The sequence below is a fragment of the Leucoraja erinacea genome, chromosome 22 (genome assembly GCF_028641065.1).
Source record: "Leucoraja erinacea ecotype New England chromosome 22, Leri_hhj_1, whole genome shotgun sequence".
NCBI lineage: Eukaryota > Metazoa > Chordata > Chondrichthyes > Rajiformes > Rajidae > Leucoraja > Leucoraja erinaceus.
Genome location: NC_073398.1, coordinates 20,591,461 through 20,617,116, shown reverse-complemented (window position 1 = coordinate 20,617,116; position 25,656 = coordinate 20,591,461). Strand labels below are relative to the sequence as shown.

Here is a 25,656-nt window from a genome sequence, read left to right as displayed (position 1 = left end):
TTCCATTAGCTTCCCGGCCAGTCTGGTGGGGACTATCGTGTTGAAGGCTGAACTGTAGTCTATGAACAGCATCCTCACGTAGTCCCCATTCTGGCTGTCCAGATGAGAGAGAGAGGTGTGCAAAACCTGGGAGATCGCATCGTCCGTGGATCTGTTCGGACGGTATGCAAACTGTAACGGGTCCATGTTGCAAGGGAGGAAGGCGCAGATGTGTTTCTTCACCAGCCTCTCAAAGCATTTCATGACTACTGAGGTAAGGGCCACCGGACGGTAGTCATTCAGACAGGCTGGGGAGGCATTTTTTGGTACCGGTACAATGATGGATTTTTTGAAGCAGGCAGGAGCAAACGGACTTGTTCAGGGAGAGGTTGAATAATGTAGTGAGCACTGGAGCTAGCTGCTTAGCACAGGACTTAAGTACTTGCCCCGAGATGCCATCGGGGCCTGCAGCTTTCGTCGTGTTTACCTGTGTCAGAGCCCTCCTCACGTCGTGCTCGGACAGCGAGAATGTATGCACCATTAAGACCCAAAGGCTAACTCATGTGAAGACTCTTTGCTATACTTGGTGTGAAGAATAGATAAATCCACAGTAGATGTGCGCTTCATTAACTCTGCTTCTCTCACTATATCTACTGCATCCAGTGTTCTTAATGTGGCCTCCTGTATATTGGCGAGACCAAGCGTACACTCAGCAATCGCTTCGCCAAACACTTGCATTCGGTCCACAATGGCTTACTCTCGGTTCCCTTCCCATTTCCGTACCCACCTTCTCATTTCCATACTGACTTTTCTGTTCTGAGCCTCCCCCATTGCCAGAATGAGGCCAAACGCAAACTGGAGGGACAGCACCTCATATTCCGCTTGGATAGCTAACAACCGAACAGTATGAACATTCAATTCCTCAGTTTTAGGTAACCTCTAACAACTGATTACAGCTTTACAGGCCCATTAATGCACCAACATACAAATAAATATACAATATTCAACAATACAAAAAATTAATTATCAGCAATTCCAGCTAACCAGACCATAATATTGCAATTCTGAAGTTGTTGCGCAACCAAAGCAAAGTCTATAGTAGATTATAGTTGTTGAGATGGTCAGTGTTGTCCCGTGTTCACCAGTCTGATGGTTGCTGGGAAGTGGCTGTTCTTGAACCTGGAGGTCATAATAGTCAGGCTTCTGTACCTTCATCCCAATGGTAGTTGCAAGATGAGAGCATTGCAAGATGGGGCATGGCCATGGTCCTCATCTTCCTCATTTTGCTTTCATCCTGTGTTTACCTTCTATCCTGATCATAGTCTCAAGATGAGAGCAAGATGAGTAACATCAGGATCCAATTGCAAAGGGAACGTGCAGAGACCCATTTCTCTGAGTTTGGTGATAAGTTTTGAGGGGATGATTGTGTTGAACGTTTAGCTGTGGTCGATGAACAATAGCCTGACATATGCGCTCTTGTATGTTGGCGGCAACTTCAGATCTTAATAGTGAGCGGTTGAAGATGTCCCAAAATCTCCAGATAATTGTGGCGGACATGTTATGAGAGTTCTTCCTCGTCAGGGAACTTCTGACATTCACCTCAGTGACTGAGATTGTAGTGAGGTCAGGAACTATGGGGACTTGAGAAAATACATTATCATCTCCCCTTTGAAGCAACCATTGTAAGCATGTATCTTGTCTGGGAGTGATGTATTCCCTGTCACTTGAGCTCTCCTTAAGATCATAACTTGGGTATTGTTCATTCCAAAATAGGATATACATGTCTATGAAGGATTTTAGGTAATTTCCCAGTGATATGATAAAGCACTGTCTGACCAAAAAACTTTTCCTCTGTCTTTCTCATAGGAGAAGAAAATTTTTACAATCATTGGCTACTATCCAGAAATTAGAGCAAGCTTAAGGAAACGAGGCTGGGCAGAAAGAATATTTCCACCGTTGAAGGACGTGGAACAGCAAGTGGACGTTGGCGGTGGTATAATGAATCACTCATAGGACACTATCCAGCAGGTTTTACATTGTAAAATAGAGAAAGCTTAACACCACAGTGAAGCAATGATCTACTGATCTACGCTACATTTCGGCCTACCTTCCCTCTGGAAGCTCTGAATTTCTCCATAATATTTGTTATTTGTTTCAATCATTTTAGCTTTGGTGGAGTTATTGAAAATGGCGTCAAGGTTTAGTGAAATTTCATGGTTAGACTCCTAAGATTTTGTTAGTAGATCACTCTGAGGCAGTACACAAGAGTCGTCATGTTTGTCATTTATTTTATATTTCCCCAATTTAAAGTCATATTTTCCACTTAAAAATATTAATTGACGAGAAACGAATGTTAATCCTATACAAAGACAGAACATTATTGAAGAAGTGTAATTGTTTATATCCACTCGTTATCACTTTCTCCACAGCCAACAAAGGACCATTGTGGGCTCCAACTTTCCTTGATCATGTGGCTGGCTTTGATTTGTTCTTTACATATCTTATATTCATTTGTTCTTTGTCCCTTTTCATATCCCTAGTTTCCCTCCCCTCTGACTCAGTCTGAAGAAGGGTCACGACTGGAACTGTCATCAATTCCTTTTTTCTAGAGATGCTGCCTCATCTGATGTTATTCCAGCATCTTCAACCTAATTAATCCTTTTGTTACAATGCTGATGAAAATAGGTGTGCCTGTTAACTAAATATTGGAGGCCTGTTAACTGAAAATTGGTGCCCAGGCAGCCCAATGAGTAAATGATCCATGGGAAATAGCATTTGGTTTAGTTTGGTTTAGTTCAGAGATAGTGCAGAAACAGGCCCTTTGGCCCAATGAGCCTGCGCCAACCTGCGATCCCCGCACATTAACACTACCCTACACGCACTAGGGACAATTTTACATTTTACCAAGCCAATTAACCTACAAACCCATACATCTTTCTAGTGTGAGAGGAAACCGAAGATCTCGGAGAAAACATACGCAGGTCATGGAGGGAATGTACAAACTCTGTACAGACAGCACCCATAGTCAGGATCGAACCTGGGTCTCCAGCGCTGTAAGGTAGCAACTCTACCGCTACGCACTGTGTTCTCGAACCCAATTACAAAGTTTAGGTATCAATGGGCAGTGTATGCAATGTTCTCAAGTATTGATCGGCCTTTAAATGAAAGAGTTTGTCCCAAAGAGTTGATGAATTTTCTCCATATTTAAATATTGTCCAAATTGGATAAATTTGCTGTTTTTAGTAAATCAATGCTACTTGACTTTTCAGCGTCCAGGCGACATGTTGTCAAGATGTGGATTACAAAGCAGTTAACAAAAAGGGAAAATAATTCTCAGGACAATCAGACAGGTAGGAGTCATGGAAAGAATGTAACTAATTGGTTTTCTTATAGGATAATGTCCACAGTGCATGAATAATAGCTTTTACCATTTGTATTTTAAGCATGGTTTATTTTTGTGAAATGGCCACAATGTGGAAGTGTAATATTTATGCGCCCTAGAGAACATGGATAGATGACATTTTGGGTTGGCACCCTTCTTCACACTTCAAAATTGGGATAACAGCTTCATGAAAAATAACATAGTCTAGGAGTACTAAAAGTTCAAGAAGATCTGGGCTTTAAATAAAGTCCTTCATCTGCTTCTAAGCGAATGGGTCCCATTTGAATTTGCTGTTAAACTTGGTTAAGTGATACTGCTCTGTGCTTAACACTATTGTGGGTCCAAGCCATCCTCCAGATCCCAGGTGTCTTCTCCTGTGTGACTTCTCCGACATTAGATACAACATGCTAGTTAAATTAGTATATGTTAAAATGTAGGATAGAGGAAGTTTGAGGATCATAGAAAAATGGCGCAGTATTATGATCAGATAGCGATGGAGCAGGCTTGAGGGGCTGGTGTCCTTCTATTTTTCTGTACTTTTGTTGGATTGTAAGGATTTTTTTAATCATCCACTGGTTAGGATCTGGAATTCACTATCGCCAAGAGTGTGGAAACAGTATCAATCAGAGCCTTTAAGAGGGAAATGGGCAGACACACGAGAGAGAATAATTTGACATAGAAACACCTGGGAATGGCACAGACAGGATTGGTCTACCAGGAACTTTCAAATACTTGATGGACTAAATAACCTCTGCCTGTGCATGCAGTCACTTGTTTGGTTCTGGAGGCGCTGAAGTTGGACATCTTCTCCTGCTAGAGCAGGGTGGATACTTCAGTTAGGACTTTGATGCAATACTTGCTGCAGTTGCTGGCAGGTGTGAGTGCAAGAATGGAGTAATGGTAAATAAAGGAGGGCCTGATTGATGTCCATAATGGAATGGCCTGATTGATGGAAATAGTTGTAGTAGCAATGTTACAAAATTTTGAGATTTAAAAAATCAAGTCTGCAATTTATCCCATCAGATAAAGCATAAAAATAAGTTTAATTTGACACCTAATTCACTTTCATATCTCAAGTATTTAAAAAGTTATGGCCATTTTCATACTCGGAAATTAGCATCTTGTTCCCTATTGATTTTCTATGGACATAACAAAAGCTGTGATCGTGGACAGTCAAAAGCACATAACTTTCTTAAAAATTAAGAGAACTGAATTAAATTTTCAGTTATCATAGATTGAAGCATTCTGAAACAAATATAAAATAATCTTACTTGGATGACCTGAAATTAAAGCATATAATTAGTTAGTTACCCAATTGTAGCTAATTTCAAACTTCAATTACTAGATCTAAACATCTGTCCATTTCTTAATAAATGATTAACATTTTTAAATAGCCTAAGTGTCCAAATAATATTCACAATAAAACATGATTTTTAAATCTCATTTACATTAATTTATAGGCCAAATGGAAGGAATTTAGTGTTCAATTGCTGTAAATTAAAGTCCATTTAAATCAGCTTTCTAGTGGGATCCTGTGAACGTGCTGGTTTAGAACGTTCACATTGCGGTAGATTTGTGCCCTCAAATGCCCAGAAAAATACTGCGGGATATAATGGGGCCCAAATTAGCTACTCGCAACATTAAACTTTGTATAAAGGGATCTTAAGAAGCCCTTTTTAACGTAAAAATAAACAGCCTACCTTCCGTTTTTCCCTGTATGAGATCCAGCCCGTTGTCGGCGGCCGGGGGTTTAGAGGTTAATTTTTATCCTACTATAACAAGTAAAGAAACCCCTTAAAACTAAAAATAGCTCCAGCTACGGAATCTTCCAGCGATTTTTCGTTAATAATTAACTAGGCTGAAAAACCTCGATTTGAACAGCCTAGGGAAAATCGTTTTAAACCCGCCTTCCTCTAAATGGCGCCAAAATCGCGCACACGGGCTGGGACAGATTTTCAGCGACCTTCAGGTAGGCTTTGCAACATACCTAGTTGTAGAGGTGAAAATAGTGCATGGTTAATAGTGCATTTGGTGACACATGGGGTTTGATGTGATTCGTGATCTTGACCATGCAAAGCAAGTTATTAAACCTTTGCGGCACTGGATGTAGGGGCCTGATTCGGTGTATTCCCCTTAATTGCTATCTACTTTCTCATTGTTCTGTGCATAGAGAACACTATTGTGGTGAGAGAACATTTCACCTTTTCCTTCACCAACACCTCAAAACCTGTGTCAGAAAATGTAGGTGTCCACTCTTGCACTTTCTCAGTCATATCTTCAGGAGATGTTGAAAACTGCAAGGCACCTCCCCTTAAAGTGTAGGCAGTAGAATTGCTGCCTTACAGCGCCGGAGACCTGGATTCGATCCGACTACGGGTGCTTGTCTTTATGGTGTTTGTACGTTCCACTGTGACCTGCGTAGGTTTTCTCCAGGTGCTCTCCCACACTCCAACGATGTACAGGTTTGTAGGTTAATTGGTTTGGTATAAGTGCAAATTGTTCCTAGTGTGTGTAGGATAGCGTTAGTGTGCGGGGATTGCTAGTCAGCATGGCTTGGCTGGGCCAAAGGGTCTGTTTCCACGCTGGATCCCTAATCTAAACTAAACTAAGCTTTAATCATCCACAGCCATCATGAAGTGAGATCAGCCAGTCATGAAATGGGCCTTCTTGTCACGTACTAAAGCTAGCAACACTGGCTGTTAATTCAAATTCTGCTAATGAATTTGCAGCACCGTATTTCTTGTTTGAATCAGATAAGATGGCTACAGCAAAGATGTACATTAAAATTCCTTCTATCTTTATGCAGAGAGGTCTATTTTAACCCTCTTTTAAATTGCCCAGTATAGCGATGAAGCATAATGTTAAATTTTATGGATGGCTGTTTTGGGATCATTTTCTTTCCAGTTACTTCGCACTCTTCTAAAGCACATGGTTAACATTGTATTATTTACAATTTAGATCAGGAATTTCACTGTGTGAATCTACATCCTGCCACAGAGTGGCAGTATACAGCAATATACATAATTTGCTCAATAAATTCTATGACTATTCCTTCATTAGAAATAGTCGGAAACATAATTTAAATGTAAATGCCTGATACATTGATCTTATTAAGGTATTAACTTAAAGAAATACATTTGCAATGAAATACTCAAGTTAGCTGAGAATAAATACCAACTAAATTCTGCTAAGATGAGTTGCACTCAAGTTAAGAGTGTTTTATTGTCAAATGTCCCAGATAGTACAATGAAATTCATACTTACAGCAGCACCACAGAATATGTAAACATAGTACACTGGAAACAATATAATAAATAAGGGAAAAAAGCTCATAAATGTGTGTGTATATACACATACCCCTATGCACATAAACACACACACATATATATACATACACATATACATACACATATACATACACATATACATACACATATATATACACATATATATACATATATATATACACACATATATATATATATATATATATATATACAATATATATATGTATATATATATATGTATATGTATATATATACACAGTATATACACACACACACATACGTATTCATCAAAAATTCATCAAACAATAATAGTCTATTCATCACTAATCTAAGAAACTCTTTGTGCTAGAAGTTTAGTGATCAGTATTTATGAGCCACCTGGGACCGCAAACGCATGTCACAAGAAATCCAGCAGTACCCTCTTCCATTGGTACTTCAGTAGTAGTATCAGTACCCGCTGCACATTCTAAAAGTATACTCCAGTTTAAAGAGTCAGACCTTAAAGTAATCTAACAATTCCTGTGTGGGTCTCATCGGCCAAGTCAGATCTCCTGGGATTTCAGTGGAAACAAGTCATCCTCAAACCCAAAGGACCGTCTAAGAGAAGAATAAAGATTTGAACTGAGTTATCCATTCTGACAAAGTTATTCCCAAAAGGAAAATTGGAAATGATTTTGCATTCTTAACTGGGCTGTTTTCACATCACTATTTTACACTTTGCTGATGTAATTTACTTTTTTTTAAATATTAGATAATGGAATTGTACAGCTTCAGGAAAAAGAACATTTTCACTACAGTTTGAGTGATCCAGACAACATTCATTGTTTAGTGGTATGGTAAATATGTTGTCCTAGTTTTTGCAAGGAAATGCCAAATGAAATGCTTTTATTATTAGACTCATATTCAGATTATTTTATTGTCATATGCACCTGGGTACAATTAAATTCCTTGTTCACATTAAGCTCACAGAGTAAATTATATACATATAATAATGACAAATACAACAGTAGGGTTTCCAATACACAAAGGATGGAAAGCCTTACAATTAGAAATGGTGATTTAATGAAAGAGATGCCTCATTAAATTCACAAGAAAAGCCCCTTGTCTCTCATTCCAGACTTCTTTCTCTTCACGATGGGGAAAGTTTCTTCGCACTACTTGTAACTTTTTCTTTTCAGGTTAGTGGAGGAGACATTCTGGTAGTAGACATATCGTCATTCAGTTTCCAAAGGCCAACATCGTGTTGTATAGACTGTCCGTAAACTCAGGTAGCAGAAAGATGTTGTGTCTGTTTTTTTAACAATGCTTCATGGTGCACTGATGTGACAGTCTTAGCTCAATTTTGCTCCCGGATCTGCAATACCTTTTCATAAAATGCCATCCTTTTTATCTACCAAGGGAATTCACCTCTACCATCTTGTCGGTGGTCTACGTATCACCACAAGTTAATGCCAAGGTGGCATTGGATAAATTATACTCGTCAACTCTCTTGAGACTGCGCACCCTGATGACGTATTCATCATTGCTGGTGACATGTTTTTTTGCATTCAGTTATTTTGTTATTGCAATGTAGTATTACATTTTTTTGCACTACCTCAGATTGCACTAAAATCTTTGCAACATTCTGCTCTTTTTCAATTTGATGTTGTATCTATTGGTATATTGAATTGAATTAAATTGAATTGAATACTTTATTGTCACATGCGATGTCACAGTGAAATTCTTTGCTTGCATACCTAAGGTATGCAAATAGTCACTTCATGAAGGACATATGTCTATCAATATCATCGCCACATACATCCATCATTATTATCTATTGTTTTATGCGAAACGTTAATTTCATTGTATTCTGGTGTACGTGGCAATAAACTAACCTGAAACTGAATCTCTTGTTACGAAGGTCACTGTTTTTTATGCGGTTCCTCATTAACACAGATAAATGCAGCATTTATACAGAATTGGAGATTTCCAAGTTCAGCCATGGGTTTTTTTGCTCTGCCATCAGAAATCAAAAGGGTAGTGGCCAGACTTGTGAGAGGTTTGGGAAGGGGAAGGTATAATGGGAAGAGATATAGCCAGTTGTGGGTCAGCAGTGCCTGTCAGGAATGCTGTACATCCAGAGGAAATGTTCCTGCTCTTCCAGATCACACACCAAATGTTAAATACTTGAACGTAACTTTCTTCTAGAATTCCCACTTGAAAAAATCCCACTTGATACATCGTCAGTGGAATGGGCCTGCTATCTAATTCTCCTCAAGCCTCTGAGATTTGCACAGGAGTCTTCCTCAAATGCTAATCCTCTGGATAGCATATTCAAAGGACCGAATGCCTATTGTAGATGATTATCTGGTTAGCTGAAATTATGACCTAAATGATATTGGTCACTTTCCATACATTTGTGCCAGGCAGAGCTCTGCATTATGTTGGATCACACCCTCAGCATTTTATCCTTCTAAACTCCAAGGAATATGCACCCATTCAATTCAATCTTTTGACATCAGACAGCCCTTAACCTGCCTTTTCTCATGTTTGGGTCTTGTAGCACTGTTGGGAATTGTTTTTGTGTCAACTTGTCATCAGTCCAAAATGTGGAATAATAGGTTCAAGCAGGATCAAGGTAATGATCAGAAATGTATCTAATTCCTCTCTGTAGGCCAATCCATTCACAGATTCATTAATCTAATAAAGCAGCCCTGTTTGCTTCAGTCAGCAGATTATTTTGAAGGTCTAATCCATGGATAAATTGAGAAACACTGAGGATCTTCATACTTGCTTTTGTATGTGACCAGAACTTCCTTTGACAGAACTCCAGGACATGGAGATGTACATTGGACTTAACTCAGACAGGACCTACATGGCTTTTTGACAAATTATCCTGCTTCCTTCCAACCCTGTTTTATTTATTTTTATAACACAGAAGGGCTGATGCAAGAAGCTTTTATCTGTACGTTGCAGAACCCAGCACTGAGCATGGGGCTTTTTTTGCCTGTAGATTTTGCAAATCTATCTATTGGATAAATATTAATGGTATGCATTATAATGACATTTCATATTAATAATAAATGCTACATTGCCCTCATGGAATTATATGATATAGTTTAGAATCCATTTGGCGCATTCCATGCAAGAATGAGCCTTTCCAAGATCTGTACTTCCTTGAGTTCCTAAAATAACTATGTTGAATAGTGAATTATTATTTTATGATGGATATTTTATTTTCAGTCAAAACTGATTGCGAAAGAAATCCCTTACTTCATCTGGACAGTAAGAAGAAATATAATCGACTGTCGCTCTTTGCACAAACATCAGATGATGAATCATTATGGCAGGCATGCGTCTTTTACAACCAAAGTAAGAACCATTCTGTAGTTTATTGCCGATAAACAATAGTGGCATTTATAATGCTGTGAACATATTTACCATGAACACTTGAAAGTAGAATTAGACGGTTCAGATAGTTACCGAATAGATCAGTCATTAACGATCTAGAATTCACGGGGTGGATCGTGCTTGGAAGAATCTGGCCAGACTTGGCAGATCCAGATGCAGTGGGCTACCTGTTCTGAACTGTTTCTGCATATGGACCTTAAGTGGTGCACATGGAAGTCCAAACCCTGAAACATCCCCAGTTCATATGCACATTCTCATCCTTATGCTATAACTATGACTGGTGTCTGAAACTTTTAATTTCAAGTTTTGAGTAGATTCTTGGGACATGAAGTCTACAGTATTAGTTCTGGGGAATAATTGGAACAAAAGGCAAAGGCACATAATCTGGGTGAGCTTTATTCGTCAGGGAATGCAAATATTCTGTCATTGTCCAATTAAGATTTGGGATCTGAACCTGATCAGATCCTGTCCGAGACCATTACCCCTGCCAGCAGACATTCCAGCTGATTTCAGACGTACTTTTGCTGTCTACTATGTGTGGTCACTGAAAATAGAGTTATCAGTATGACTCTTGCGTTTTCATTGGTATTAGTGAAAAGAGTTGCTAATTCGGCCAGTCATTGAGCTCATGAGGTGCGGCAATCCATGAACTACTGGTTCAAAACTACCGTTTTTCTGAAAAGGTATTATTCCCCAGTCTAAGCCATGTAAAATGAACCCACTGCTTCTAGGCAGACCTTGACAAAACATTTTCACAAATTTAATATCCAACAAATCACATCCAGATAGATCCCCTTATCAGGAAACAATTTACTATTATGAAATGCAACATTTCCTATTGGCACCTTCACAAAATAATCTATGCAGAATATTGATTTGCCTATGAAGTGGACATAACTTTGTTTCTGTCAGAGCAAATCCATCTCTGAGCAAACTGGTCACTGACCTTCACCAGCCAGGGTGAAGACTTACTCATCTGAGAAGAGACTGCCCACTCTTTTGGCACAGCTGACCATGTTTTGATCTAAGAGCGATACTGGTTCAAACAAGGTCTTGAGGCATCTGAGAGAAAAGCCAGGGCCAACATATCTGGACAATGGAGCACCCCCTGGAGAATGCACTGGCACATTAGCTTGGATTCCTCTGTTCAAGTTACTGGAAGACAAGTTAAACTATCCCATCTCACAGGTGGGATTTCTGGTGCTGTAAGGATGTAGTGTATGCATGGTGGTGCAGCGGTAGAACTATTGCCTCACAGCACCAGAGATCTGGGTTCGATCCTGATTACAGGTGCTTGTCTGTACAGCATTTGTAAGTTCTCCCTGTGACCTGCATGGGTTTTCTCCGAGATCTTTGGTTTCCTCCCATACTCCAAAAGCGTACAAGTTTGTAGGCTAATAGGCTTGGTATAAATTAAAAATTGGCCCTAGGGTGTGTTGGGTAGTGTTAATGTGTGAGAATCACTGGTCAGCGCGGACTTGGTGTGCCGAAGGGCCTGTTTCTGCGCTGTATCTCTAAAGACTAAACTAAAACTAAATTGATAGATGTCATGATTTCATCCACTTCTCCAATTTTACAAAGGGCAGATTGACTAATCTTTGAATACATCTGTGTCTGATAAATGCAAGGCTCATTTATTTTACGGGACAATAAGCAAACAATTAAATTAATCATGACAGTAAATTTCAACCTCAAACCTGTTCTATTTCCTCCTCACAATAAACAACACTGTTCCTGACAGGGGGTGAAATAGCACTTTCTTCTGGTTAGCCTTTTCACTGCATCAGAACAAAATGCACTTATTTCCTGATAGGAGGATCTGGATGTGATTTGTAATGAGGCCAGATGATTTGCATTTATTGTGTTCATACTGTATGCATATTCTTGTCCTTGTGCTGCAACGTTTGACTGGTGTTTGCAACTTTAAGTCTCAAGTTTTGAGTAGGTCCTTGGGACATGAAGTTTTATAGTATTAATTCTGGGGGATAATTGGGACAAAAGGCAAGGCCACAGAACCTGGGCGAGCTTTACTTGACAGGGAATGCACATATTCTGTCATTGTCCTTTTAAGAATTGAGTTAGCAGTACAGAAAACAGGATGTGGTAATGTTGAGTAGTTCTTGGTATTGTTGATGAAATCAACAGCTTATCTTGATGGAACTCAGACAGGAAAGCTGGCAACATGATACGTTAATGTAGCAAGGCAATGTCAAGGATAAGGCTGTGGCTCATCACAAAATTATTCCCAGATAGTCGGCATGTGGGTACACGTAATTTAACATGTCGTGTCATGAAGCATTACCAATAACCATTGAAATGTGATCAAACGGGTAACCACAAGGCCAGGATACCTTGGCCACTCAAGGCTAAAGCACTCAAGGCAAAGCCACTTTCAAAATATAATTGAATGAAGGGATGGCACCAGGACTTTGTGAAACTTTGATACTGTCGATTCTAGTTCTTGAGTTTATTTCCTGAATGCATCCTTTTTTTTAGTATTACAAAGGTAGATTTTGCAGAATGTCACTTCTTTTTCAAAATAAAAATGCGACCAGAAACATTCCTCCCATCTCCCAGTTGGAGGTTTAATTGTGTGAAAAGAGGCAGAGTTTACATCTCCACGATGCTTTCATTTATTTCAACCTAAGGTCAAACTCCAAGAAAATAAACTGCCCGTTATTGGAGAAATCTTTAGGTGAATGTGTTTGCTGAGCAGGGAGAGAATTTTTCATTTGAAATAATCCAGCTGGAGGATATTGCAACACTGTGGAATGGGAGGTATCATTCCTGTCTTCTGTCCTCTGCTGCTGCACATATTAGATGGTTTGCCTCCCATTGCAGATGGAATTATTGCTTGTTGCAATAACATTGAATGTCAATCATCATGCGATTTGGGACATAGTATGTAATTATTGTAATTCTCAACATATAATTAGTGCGGCATGCCAGGGAGAAATTGATGACTTGAGACTGATGGTTTCCAAATGTCTCCACTGCTGGGATTTTTAGTGCTTCTATTGCACACTAATTGATAGGAATAGATCGGAATGATTAAGCAACACAGTTATTAGTAGATCATGTGAACAAAATAACAACTAGTAAAATATAAGTCTCTTGGTCTGTTAAGGTCGAGCAGTTTCTATCCTCTTTGTTATTTATATTTGCAGTCAACTTGAATATGCAATGAACTAATATAGGGAAAGAGGAAAGATACAGCGGGGATATCTTGGTTATCCCTTGGTTGTCCAGCATGTTCCACTTGTAGCAGGAATCCCAATAATAAGAAAATCCAGGAATTCCAAAAAAAGATGTTATAAAAGCTGAATGTGGGCTTACTATATTTCTGCAGATAAAGCATCAAATAGTAGACATGTAGTGAAGGAATTAAGACAACTTGTTTACATGAATTTCCTTTACCAGAATTGTCACCACATTTGATCATCAATCATCTGTACTCACTGCGTCCGAAGAAGGGTCTTGACCCTAAACGTCACCCAGAGATGCTGCCTGTCCCACCAGCATTTTGTGTCTATCTTCGATTTAAACCAGCATCTGCAGTTCTTTTCTACACATCTATACTCACTAGTTCTATGTTATCCCTTTTTTCCCATCCATCCTCTGCACACTAGGGGCATTTTATAGGGGCAAATTAACCTACAAACTCGCACTTTGTGATGTGGGAGGAAACTGGAGCACCCATGAGGTCACTGAGAGAATGAGCAATCTCCAAACATACAGCTCCTGAGGTCAGGATCGAACATGGATTCTCTGGCGCTGTGAGGCAGCGGCTCTGCTAACCATTAATTGTGTATCATTGTCAACAGTAATTTGTAGCTTCAAAGAGACTTGGCGAGCCAATGGAAGAAATCATTTATGACACATAAGAAATTATAAAACATATAAATAGTTTAACTTTTGTTCATGATCTATTCCTTGTTTTCACGTCATTAGTCTGTAATTTATTTTATATTCAGTAATGGTTTGCGTGTAAATTTTTTGGGGATTGACATTGTCATAACTTTAATGACTGAATCATAATGAAATCTTTCAATTTTCAGGATGATGAAGTTAGATTTATACAGCACAGAAATATCTCTTCAGTACATTACATCATGCTCACCTTTTTGCTTATCTACTCTACAACCTGCTATTTTTTTCTTTGCTCTACCGTATGAACTTGATTGTACTTACGTTTATGCATGATTTGACTGGACGGCGTGCAAAATCTTTCATGGTATCTTGGTATACATGACAATTATAAACTAATACCACTCTACACTAACCCATTTGTCTGCATTAGAACCATGCATTTTCAAGTCTTGCGAGGCACTTGTCAAATGGTGTGTCCACATTATTCCTTATTAATACTGAAATGTCTTGAGGCTGCCGTAGTAATCTATAACCAAATATAATTCAGTTTAAATGTGATACTATACTGTCTTGATTTATACTTTTTGACTTTAGACTTTAGAGATACAGCGTGGAAACAGGCCCTTCGGCCCACCGAATCCACGCCAACCAATGATCACCCTGTACACTAACACTGTCCTACACACTAGGGACAATTTACAGATTTCCCAAAACCAATTAACCTACAAACCTGTACCTCTTTTGTGTCTGGGAGGAAACTGGAGAAACTGGTCACAGGGAGAATGTACAAACTCTGTGGAGACAGCCCCCTAGTCAGGATCGAACCCGGGTTTCTGGCGCTGTAAGGCAGCAGTTCAACTGCTGCACCACTGTGCCGCCTTATAATTTTCTGATATGTAATATCCTCCAGGTCACTCAAAGGCACACTGATTTTACATTTTGGAGTGAGGAGAGAATTATTTTACTTGGAGCAAAATTATTTGGAATTCATTAGCTGAAGGAGTTTTTGAAACTATCTGTCAGTGCCTTCAAAAGGGAATTGGAAAAGCACTGATATGGAATAATTTGGGGTAAAGAATAGGGACAATGGAGCCAGTATGTCAAATGGCCTCCAAAGGAAGGTTGAAATATTCTGTTATTCTGCAAGCCTTAACTAAATATATTCCATATTTACATTTGTCCTAGAAATTGGATAATAGAGGAAAGATTATTAAAATTTTGGCCAACAGTAATCCCTCACCTAAAACCATCTGTACAGATCTATTGGTCATTTATTCTGTGTCTACATATCAGACTTTGCTTACTGCAAATCACAAAAACAGTGACCACAGTTTTAGAAGTTATTTGTTTTTTGCAAAACACTTTAGAATTCTGTGATTGTGTGAATTGGAATAAGTAAATGTGGGTTCCACTAAAATTTGCTAAATGTCTCCAGATAATATCACGAGGCTAACTTTACATCTGAAGATAATCTTTTTTGTAATTGTATATGAAATAAAAGTTTCTTTGCACATTCTTTCACTGAAGGCTGGACTCTGCACAAATCTGAGGAAATTGCCTTCACTTCTGAATGAGAACCCTGATACTTTCTTTCCCCGCTGCTACCTTCTTTCTGATGAGAATGAAGAACGTGCCCTCTGCAGTAAGTATCAGATTGCCTGGCTTAAACATACACTGTCATCAAAAACGCTAGTCATTGCAAGATGAGAAATTAGCAAAAAAATACTCAAAAATATGAAAGAAAGAAATGTTAAATGGTGCTTGAAGATCCATGTGTCAGCTTTAAACTTCACTCTGGTAAAATATGCTGTGAGAGGTTTATGTCAAATTGTCTCATTACTTTCTTCAAAGGACCACACCTATCACACAGAACCAAAGAGTCTGCCAGTGTGGGTCATTGGGTCGTACAAGCAAGGAACTGCAGATGCTGGTTTACAAAAATAGACAATAGACAATAAACAATAGGTGCAGGAGTAGGCCATTCGGCCCTTCGAGCCTGCACCGCCATTCATTGTGATCATGGCTGATCATAAAGTTCTGGAGTAACTCAGCATCTCCAGAGAACATGGATCAGTGACGTTTTGGGTGGGGAGAAGGGTCTCAACCCGAAAAGTTACATATCCAGTTACATGTTCTCCAGAGATGCTGCTTGACCAACGGAGTTATTCGAGCACTTTAGGCTTTGTTGATTGTTGTTATAGAACATAGAACAGTACAATCAAGGAACGAACTGCAGATGTTGGTTTAAACCGAAGATAGGCACAAAATGCTAGAGTGACTTAGTGATAGGTGAGATTTCGTGTCGAGACCCTTTCTTCAGACCTGGGTCTTCCGGTCTGAAGAATGGTCTTGACCAGAAACGTCACTCATTCCTTCTATCGGGAGATGCTGCCTGTCCCACTGAGTCACTCTAGCATTTTGTGCTTATCTTCGGTATAAACCAACATCTGCAAAGCCTCCTTAACGTGGACAGACTGGGTGGAAAGTGATGCCTGAGTAAATCCCCTATATAAATGCATAAAATTTGTCAGATATAAATCCTGAGACGGGACACCTGTCCCATATATCTGCTTCTCCATAAAAAGTCCATTAATCTAACAAGGATTCATGGCACCGTTTCAATGTGAAAAGTTAAAGTTCTGAAGTGAACTAATTAACTCTGGCAAAGTGGCTTTCCACACACTGCATGGTTAATTCTTTTTGCCACTGTTTCTCAGATCCCCGATGAGTGCTTTTTTCTCCTTCACTGAAGATTTTCCATTAAGGTCTGACTAATCTTCAACATTTCACTTCTGGCACTCAGGCCAAACCCACCAGTTACTCACGAGTCATTACAGTAAACTCACGGGCTGCTACGGTATTACAACGAGTTTAAAAGTTTCAAATTTTTCCTTCAAGAGTAAATTTGACTCGTGGAAATCTTTCAACATGATGAAAACATTTTCACGAGTTAACAAGTTTCCCCGAGTACCTGCCGTTAGCGTTATGGGTCGTTAAGTTACGTCCAGGAGTTCCGACGTTCCCGCTACGTTAATTCGACGTGATCACCACGAGTTTGATTTGTTTTTTACTCGGGATCACTCGTGGGTGGACTCGCACCGTGAGACAGGGGTTTAAACCCAACTATCTCGGCCCTGCAAACCTGTGTGACTCAACAGAAATTGATACAAAATCCTCTTCGTGAATATCGAACCAAATTGATCTAGTACTGTCGCAATGTCAGACATGGTAAAGAGTTGCATGACTAATATAAAATATGTCTACCATAAATCTGTTCACTCATTTGTTATAAAACTCGCAGGTTCATTTAACTAAAACCAATGCTTATTCTTGAGAAATGTCAACTGGTCATTTGCATAACCGAACATGAGTAACTTAAGTTCAATTTTGGTGCTTTCAGATGACTTCAGGCTTACTTGTGCAATCAGTGTACTGAAATGGGTGATTTGCAATCCTGCAAGTGATAAATCAAATCCAAGTAAGGGAAGGATGAGACTGTCAGAAGCCAGCCGGACAGGTAAAGTTCTATAAATCTCCACAAATAGAGTCATTGTCAAGACAGTGTGGAAACAGGCCCATTGCCCACACTGACCAACATGCTCCCTCTAAACCTATCCTATACATGTACCTGCCTAAATGTTTCTTAAACTTTGTTAGTACCTGCCTCAACTACCTCCTCTGGAAGCTCATTCCATACACCTACCATCTTTTGTGTAAAATAAGTTACTCCTCAAGTTCCTATTAAATCTTTCCTCACTTTAAACCTATGTTCTCTGGTTCTTGATTCCCCTACTACAAGAGACTCTGTGCTTACCCTATATATTCCTCTGATGATCTTGTCCACCTTTATAAGATCACTACTCATCCACCCACGCTCCAATCTGCTATTCAACTATTTGGAAACCTTCATATATCAGCATCTGGCTCACTGGATGCTGGTTCCTTCCAAACTCACCGGGACTCTGGGTTGTGCTTCCTTTCCCTAAATGGGGCCCCAGTTTCCTCACTTCTTCCAAACTCACCAGGACCCTGGTTCCATGCTCCTCTTGACCTTACCTGGTTCACTTGAATTGTATTCTTCTATTGTGTAGAATCTTTAAACAAAAAGAGAACCAGAAGAATATGAAGGTATTAATTAGAATATTATCCAATAGTCTGGAAAATGTTGGTGTCTGCATTGTTAAAGTTCTAAACACACCAGATTAAAGGAGTTTTCTGTATGTGGTTAATTTACCTGTTACAAAAAAGATTGTAAGGTTGTAAGGTTTTCCAGGTTAGTGTCATAAAGTCATTTATGCCTTCTGTCCAAACTTACCCATGCCAACCAAGGTGCCAATTTTACACTTGTCTCACCTGCCCACATTCGGACCATATCCCTCTAAACCTTCCCTTTTTATGTACCTGTCCAAATGTTTATTAAGGGTTGTTATAGTACCTGCCCCAACTACCTCCTCTGGCAGCTCGTTCCATGTTACTACCACCCTCTGTGTGAAGGTGGGTTAGAGTTGGATGTCAAATAAAAATAATTAACTACACAACCTGAAACAATGATGTGAATTCTTGTTGAGCATTGAAATGTCTGAGCAGGACTACATTTGGAGACTGAAATTAAGATTAACATAAAAAAATGTCAGAGGATGATGAACTTTGCTAGGCCATCTCCAGGTCTTGCCATGCAGCCTTCATGAAAGAATGCTGGAATAATTAAAATAAAACATGCAACCACCATTTTGGTTGTTTTACTGGGGTATCTGCTGTTCTTGCATTATTGTTACATTTCATATTATTCAACTACAATGCCTTTGATTATTGTTGAAAAACATTTCAAACTATCCAGTTTTTGAATTTAGAAGTTGTACTAAAGAACCACCTTTTAACCTTACAAATAATTGTATGCATAGACGGATCCATTGAAACCTGACTACCACTTATGCTTTACATTTCATACATTAGGCAAAGTAAAGGATGACTTTATATACAACTAGACCAAATGCAGGTCTGCTCCCCCAATGCACCCATTCCCTACCCGTAGCCCCCACGGGGGGCGTGGTCCTCTAACTCAAGCTGTTCCTGAACGTAAGATTCAAGCATTCCCCTGCCTCCCTCAGCAGTGGGCTTTAAAAAAAAATCCAATTGCACTTCCCCTGCATGTTGCAATAGGAATAGCAAGTTGCCCTCCCTCTCCGATGAGGTGAAAAGTTCAGAGTGCTCCTGTGTCACAACATTGTATCGAAGTGTGTTGGAAGCTGGCAGGAATGATTTTAATAGTAAAACTCTTGTGAAAGTTGGCATGTTTAAAGCTTTAATTGCGAATAACGTGAAATATGGGAAGAAATTTTCAGTGAAACTGATCGCTGCTAGCCGAGCAATTATGACATCATCAGTTGAGGGGAAAATTGACAATCAGAATATGTAAAAATGTAATCGTTACCGTGTTTTTGCGAAGATGTAAATACAACCACATATACACACACATATATACACACACATAAACACACAAACAAGATCAGTTTTAGTATATACTAGACCAAGTGCAGACCTATTGGGTCTGCTCCCTCAACACACCCGTTCCCTACCCATAGCCCCCAATTGCACTTGCCCTGCGTATTGCCATAGCAATTTGCCCTCCCCCTCCTGAAAAGTTCAGAGTGTGTCGCAACATTGGATTGAAGTGTGTTGGAAGCAGGAATAATTTTAACAGTAAAAATCTTGTGAAAGTTGACATTTTTAAAGCTTTAATCACGAATAACATGAAATATAGGATGAAATCTTCAGTGAAGCTGATCACTGCTAGCCGGGCCATTGTGACATCATCAGTTGAAGCTGGTCATTTTAAATTCAAAGTATATTATATTTCTTTTTTAAACTTTAATCAGTAATAAGTCGTGAAATAAAGCATAAAATGTTCCGTGAATGTGATCTCTGCCTAAAGGGGGAAAATGCGAATCAGAATATGTAAAACTCTTGTGAAAGTTGGTAGTTTTAAAGCTTTAATTGTGAATAATGTGAAATATAGGATGAAATCTTCAATGAAGCTGATCACTGCTAGCCGAGCCATTGTGACGTCATCAGTGAAAGCTGGTCTTTTTAAATTCAAAGTCTTTTAATGTTTTTAAACTTCTTACTTACTTTTAATCAGTAATAAGTCAAGAAATAAAGCATAAAATGGTCTGTGAAGGTGTACTCGGCCTCGAGAGGAAAAATGTCAATCAGAATATGTAAAAATGTAATCGTTACCACGTAGTGTTTTTGCGAAGAAGTAAAGACAACCACATATACACACATATACACACGCATTTACACACAAACAAGATCAGAGTTTTCATAAGCACTAGACTAAGTAAGTGCAGCTGCTCCCCCAATGCACCCGTTCCCTACCCGTAGCCTCCACGGGAGGTGTGGTCCTCATATAGGATGAAATCTTCAGTGAAGCTGATCGCTGCTAGCCGAGCCATTGTGACATCATCTGTTGAACTGGTCGTTTTAAATTCAAAGTCTTTTGATTTTTTTTTAAACTTTAATCAGTAATGTCGAGAAATAATGCATAAAATGTTCAGTGAAGGTGGTCTCTGCCTAGAGGGGAAAATGTGAATCAGAATATGTAAAAATCTTGTGAAAGTTGGCATTTTTAAAGCTTTAATCACGGCTAATGTCAAATATAGGATGAAATCTTCAGTGAAGCAGATCACTGGTAGCAGAGCCATTGTGACATCATCAGTTGAAGCTGGTAATTTTAAATTCAAAGTCTTTTGATTTAAAACTTTTAAAATCAGTAATGTCGAGAATAAGTTCAGAAATAAAGCATAAAATGTTCAGTGAAGGTGTTCTCTGCCTAGAGGGGAAAATTGTCAATCAGAATATGTAAAAATGTAATCGTTACCGCGTAGTGTTTTTGCGAAGATCTGAAGACAACCACATATACACACATATACACACACCCATATACACACGTACAAGATCAGACTTTTAATAAGTATATGATATGATATGATGATAAGATAACAACATAGATTCATAGAGTGATGCAGTGTGGAAACGGGTCCTTTGGCCCAACTTGCCCACACCAGCCAGCATGTCTCAACTACACTAGAACCACCTGCCGTTTGGTCCATATCCCTCCAAACTTATCCTACCCATGTCTTACATGTAACATGGCCTTAAACAATTAGATATCTTTCAGTCTTTGAGGTAACTTTGGTGATTCAACTCCTACAAATGCAGGAGTGGTGATATGAAGATGAAGAGGAGGAGAAGCCACTATGACCATCAAGTCTCCTGCATATATACTCATGAATTGGGAACAGACACTTCACATCTGCCCCTGACGGTCACCCACCATTCCCAACCCACACCTCCACCTCCCACCCCGACCCTGCTGGCATCACCTTCCGTTCCTCTGTCATCGTGTAATGTAATATCCTGGGAGACACAAATAAATCTTGGAAAAATCCTGGGACAGTAAGGAAAAATTCTACAATAACTCTATTAGATAATTCAAGCCTATTTGGTTCACTATCCTCTTCCACAGGCTTGAGTTCTTATCAAAATACACCTACTAAGAAGGGACCGCTTCTAACAGGTGCCAATCTAACCAAGAGGGTAGAATTAATGGGAATAAGTATATCATTTGATTCAACACTCCCCTCAGCTTCTTTGCTTCTGAAGTTATTGTCCATTTCTTAACGACATCTGGACCTGCCTATTACAAAATCACTCTGACTGGCTTCCAATCTATCCTTTGTTTACCAGAACACTGCTTGGATTAGAAGGTAAAAAATCTTATGAAGATATGTGCGGCACCTTTTTTACACACAGAATGGGGGGTGCCTGGAATGTGCTGCTAGGGGTGGTGGTGGAGGCAGATGCGATAGAGATGTTTAAGAGGGTTTTAAATAGGCACATGGATATGCAGGGAATGGAGAGATATGGACTATGTGCATGCCAGTTAGATTGGTTTATCTTTGTTTTGGGTTTGGCACAGACATTGTGAGCCCAAGGGCCTGTTTCTATTTTATGTTCTATATCATTTAGAGATCATCCCAAAATCAATTTTCCTTCCAACCTGCACAAATTCTCATTCACTCATCACTCCTGAACTTAATGATCTATATTGGTGCCTTATTAACTTAGTTAGTGATTTTTTTTAATTTTATCCCGGTTTTTGGGTCCCTCAAAAGTCTCGTTCCCTTATCGTCTGTAAACCATCAATTTTCCAAGATATTTGCATACCTCCAAAGTTAGCTGGAGCAAAACACAGCAGAAGCTGGAAATCCAAAACAAAACTAAACTCGAAAATAGCAGAAGTACTCTGTGGGTCAGCTAGTATCTATGGAGCAAGAAACAGTGCTGAGAGGAGCATTGTCTCTGAAACATAGAAAATTGAATTTCTCTCCAAAAATGCTGCCTAACCAGCTGAACACCACTGACATTTTTTACACTTTGTTTCAACTCTGCTGCTAGTTTCTTGATCATCCCTGATTTTAATAATTTCTATATGAACAGCCTTGTCTTCAGCTGGCCATAAACTGCAGAGTTCCCGGAACCTTTCCACCACTCGCTCTACTTCTCATTGCTGCGTTAAAAATCACCCATATTTTTTAACTGGATCTTGGTTACCCGATGTAATGTCTTGTTATCAAGCTTTCTGTCAAATGTTGTCTGGTAATGTTTCAGCAATGTGTCTTGGCATATTCTGCTACAGTTAGAGCTGGTATTTAGTTGCTGAAATAAAGACGAAAGGTGGTTGAGCATGTCTTTATGCCGGAATGTGAAAGACAATAAAGGTAGAGGTCGGATTGATCTGATGTGTTTTTGGAATAGATGAACTCGCTTTTGCTCATCTAAATAATTGAGGCACTTCTCATGCTGCATTAAGAGATTGTGTGTAGGAAGGAACTGCAGATGCTGGTTTATACTGAAGATAGACACAAAAAGCTGGAGTAACTCAGTAGGTGAGGCAGCATCTCTGGAGAAAAGGAAAAGGCGACATTTCGGGTCAAGACCCATCTTCAGATAGAGAGTCAGGGGAGAGGAAAATGAGAGATATGGAAAGGTACATAGAACAAATGAATGAAAGGTATGCAAAAGAACAAATCATAGCTAGCAACGATGATCAAGGAAAGATGGAGGCCACAATGATCCAGCTGAGGACTGATGTCTTGCACGGGGCAGTCTCTTCAGTGTCCCTTCATGTCTGACGGATATAATGTGTCTTGTACCACAGACTGGAGAAATAATTCTTATCCTGGTACTGTGGTCAGTGGGGGCGCTGCAAGCCGGCGCCCTGTCAGCAGCGTGTCCGTTTTTTCCCAACTTTTTTCGTTTTTTTAGTATGTTTTAAAGTTTGTTTTTTGTGTTTCTTTGTGTGTCTTGTGTGGGGGGTGGTGTGGGGGGGGTGAGGGGGAAACCGTTTCGGTCACCTCCTCCATGGAGAGGCGACTTTTTCCAGGTCGCCTCCCCCGTGGCCTAACAACGAGGATCGGGCGGCCTTTCCCGGAGACGCGCCCGGGGCTTCAGCGGCGGGCGCAGCGTGGACTCTCGGGCGTGGAGCGGGCGAGCCCTCGCTGGGGCTCGCCGGAGGGGAACGCTCCGTTTCGCAGGCCCATGGCAGCCGGCAGCCTGAAGCCGCGGTCTGCAGAGTTTCAGCTGGCGCGGCGTCCGCAGCCCGGGATCCCTCGTGGGGGATCCGGGAGAAGGAGGAGCTTCCACCGCCGGCCCGCGGCCAACTTCTACCGCGGACCCAGCGTGGACATACCATCACCCCTAGAGGGGAGCTTCGACCGCTGGCCCTGCAGTCTGCGGTGCTTCTGGCTGCGGCGGGGACTTTAAATCTTCGACCGCTGGCCTGCGGCCTACACCAACCTAAAGCCGTGTGAGGAAGAGCTGATCCTGGACTGACTCTGGACTCTGGTCCCGACCACGGGGGGAAATGGAGGAGGACTGGCCAAATTTTGTGCCTTCCACCACAGTGATGAATGCTGTGGTGGATGTTTGTGTTAAATTGTATTGTGTATTGTGTGTTCTTTATCATTGTACTGCTGCTGACAAATTCATTTCACTTGCACTTTATGTGCAATGTGACGAATAAAACTGATTGTTGTTGATTGTTGATTCTCAAGCCTGCAGCAGTTTGTCCAAGGGGCCAAAGAGAAAATGCTTCAATAGCGGCAATTCATTTTGAAGCTCTTTCTTCCTGGAACAGTGCGGAGGGGAATGCAGTGAGAATTACTTTCCTGTGTTACTACTTCACCTTGGGCATATCCTTTAGAAACTGTTTATCATGCGGAGTGGGTTACCGACAGAACAATTTATCCATGAGATTTAAACAAGGCCTTGGCATTGAGAAATCCTGGACATTTTGAGGGCAGGAATTGAGTTTGGAAATCAGGCCCATGACCCACCCATTCAAAAACTGCCGGGAAGAAAAAATTATCAACCATGAAAAAATTATCAACTATGATAGATTTCCCTTTTGCCTCATACTGTTTTTATGGTAGACACCAGTTATGAAACTGACTATAGAGAAACAAGGAACTGCAGATGCTGGTTTATAAAAAAGTGCTGGAGAAACTCAATGGGTCAGGCAATATCTCTGGAGAACACGGATAGGCAACGCTCTGGGTCGGGAAACTGCTATGTTCTGTTCGGTTATCACCATCCTGCGCTTCTCGAGTTGCAGTACAAGTTTAAAGACAAATCTTTTTGTGACTGACTCAGCGCAGTTTTTCTTATTCATTGTTTTCATTGTTGGTGCAACCTGACACCCTGTAAAGTTAGGTATTTACATTTGCTTCGCTAGTTTGGAACGGTGTGATACCTGAAGGCTACTTCCTCTGTGAGGTTTGTTCTATTTCAGGAAGGGCAACTGTATAGTTATTGCATTTATAACAAAATTCATAGCAACAAAACAAATCTGTATTTCCATCCTTTGAATCTTGAGTTCTACTTGGGTGCACATTCGATTCCAATGCTGTGAGACTCAGTTGTAATTCTAGCAGTCTGTATAAACCAGTAAGATAGAATACATTGCAGGGGGCACAGGGAAATAAGGAGAGGGAGAATAGGACAGATAGCTTTGCTCCCCCTGGAACTGAGATAGAATCTTAGTCATAGAGTGATACAGTGTGGAAACAGGCCCCTCGGCCCAACTTGCCCACACCAGCCAACATGTCTCATCTACACTAGTCCCACTGCCTGCATTTGGCTCATATCCTTCAAAATCTGTCCTAACGATGCACCTGTCTCAATGTGTGTTAAACGTTGCGATAGTACCTGCCTCAACTAACTCCTCCGGCAGCTCGTCCCATACACCCACCACCCTTTGTGTAAAAACATTACCATTTAGGTTCCTATTAAACCTTTCCCCTCTCATATTAAATCTATGTCCTCTGGTTCGCGATTCCCCTACCCTGGGCAAGAGACTCTGTGTGTCTACCCAATTTATTCCTCTCATGATTTTGTACACCTGCATACGATTACGCCTCATCCTCCTGCGCTCCAAGGAATAGAGTCCTGTTATGGGGGAAATGACTTCCTTATGTGTCGTAATAAGAATATAAATATAGCATTAAGCATGGCTTAAAAAAAGAATATCTCTATGACAATTGCTCAAGTGAAGCCTGTTTCCCATGAGTTTCCGTTGGAATTTTACATATAAAAGATACAATTGATGGGAGGGCGAGGCAAGTGAATCTTTTGAATCACCATGAGTAGTAACATAATTGATTACTACACATGGGAAAATCATGCA

At 40.1% G+C, this 25,656-nt stretch overlaps 1 protein-coding gene across 2 annotated transcripts in view; it reads left to right on the top strand.

The window, feature by feature from the left end:
• LOC129707770 (protein monoglycylase TTLL8-like) overlaps positions 1-25,656 on the top strand; it is an 85,474-nt gene that overhangs the window by 13,467 nt on the left and 46,351 nt on the right. For both annotated transcript variants that reach the window (XM_055653055.1, XM_055653054.1), the window contains exons 6-11: positions 1,846-1,972; positions 3,249-3,329; positions 7,399-7,478; positions 9,870-9,998; positions 15,435-15,549; positions 17,308-17,424. In XM_055653055.1, coding sequence (XP_055509030.1) covers positions 1,846-1,972; positions 3,249-3,329; positions 7,399-7,478; positions 9,870-9,998; positions 15,435-15,549; positions 17,308-17,424 — 649 coding nt within the window. The remainder of the gene's footprint in view (positions 1-1,845; positions 1,973-3,248; positions 3,330-7,398; positions 7,479-9,869; positions 9,999-15,434; positions 15,550-17,307; positions 17,425-25,656) is intronic.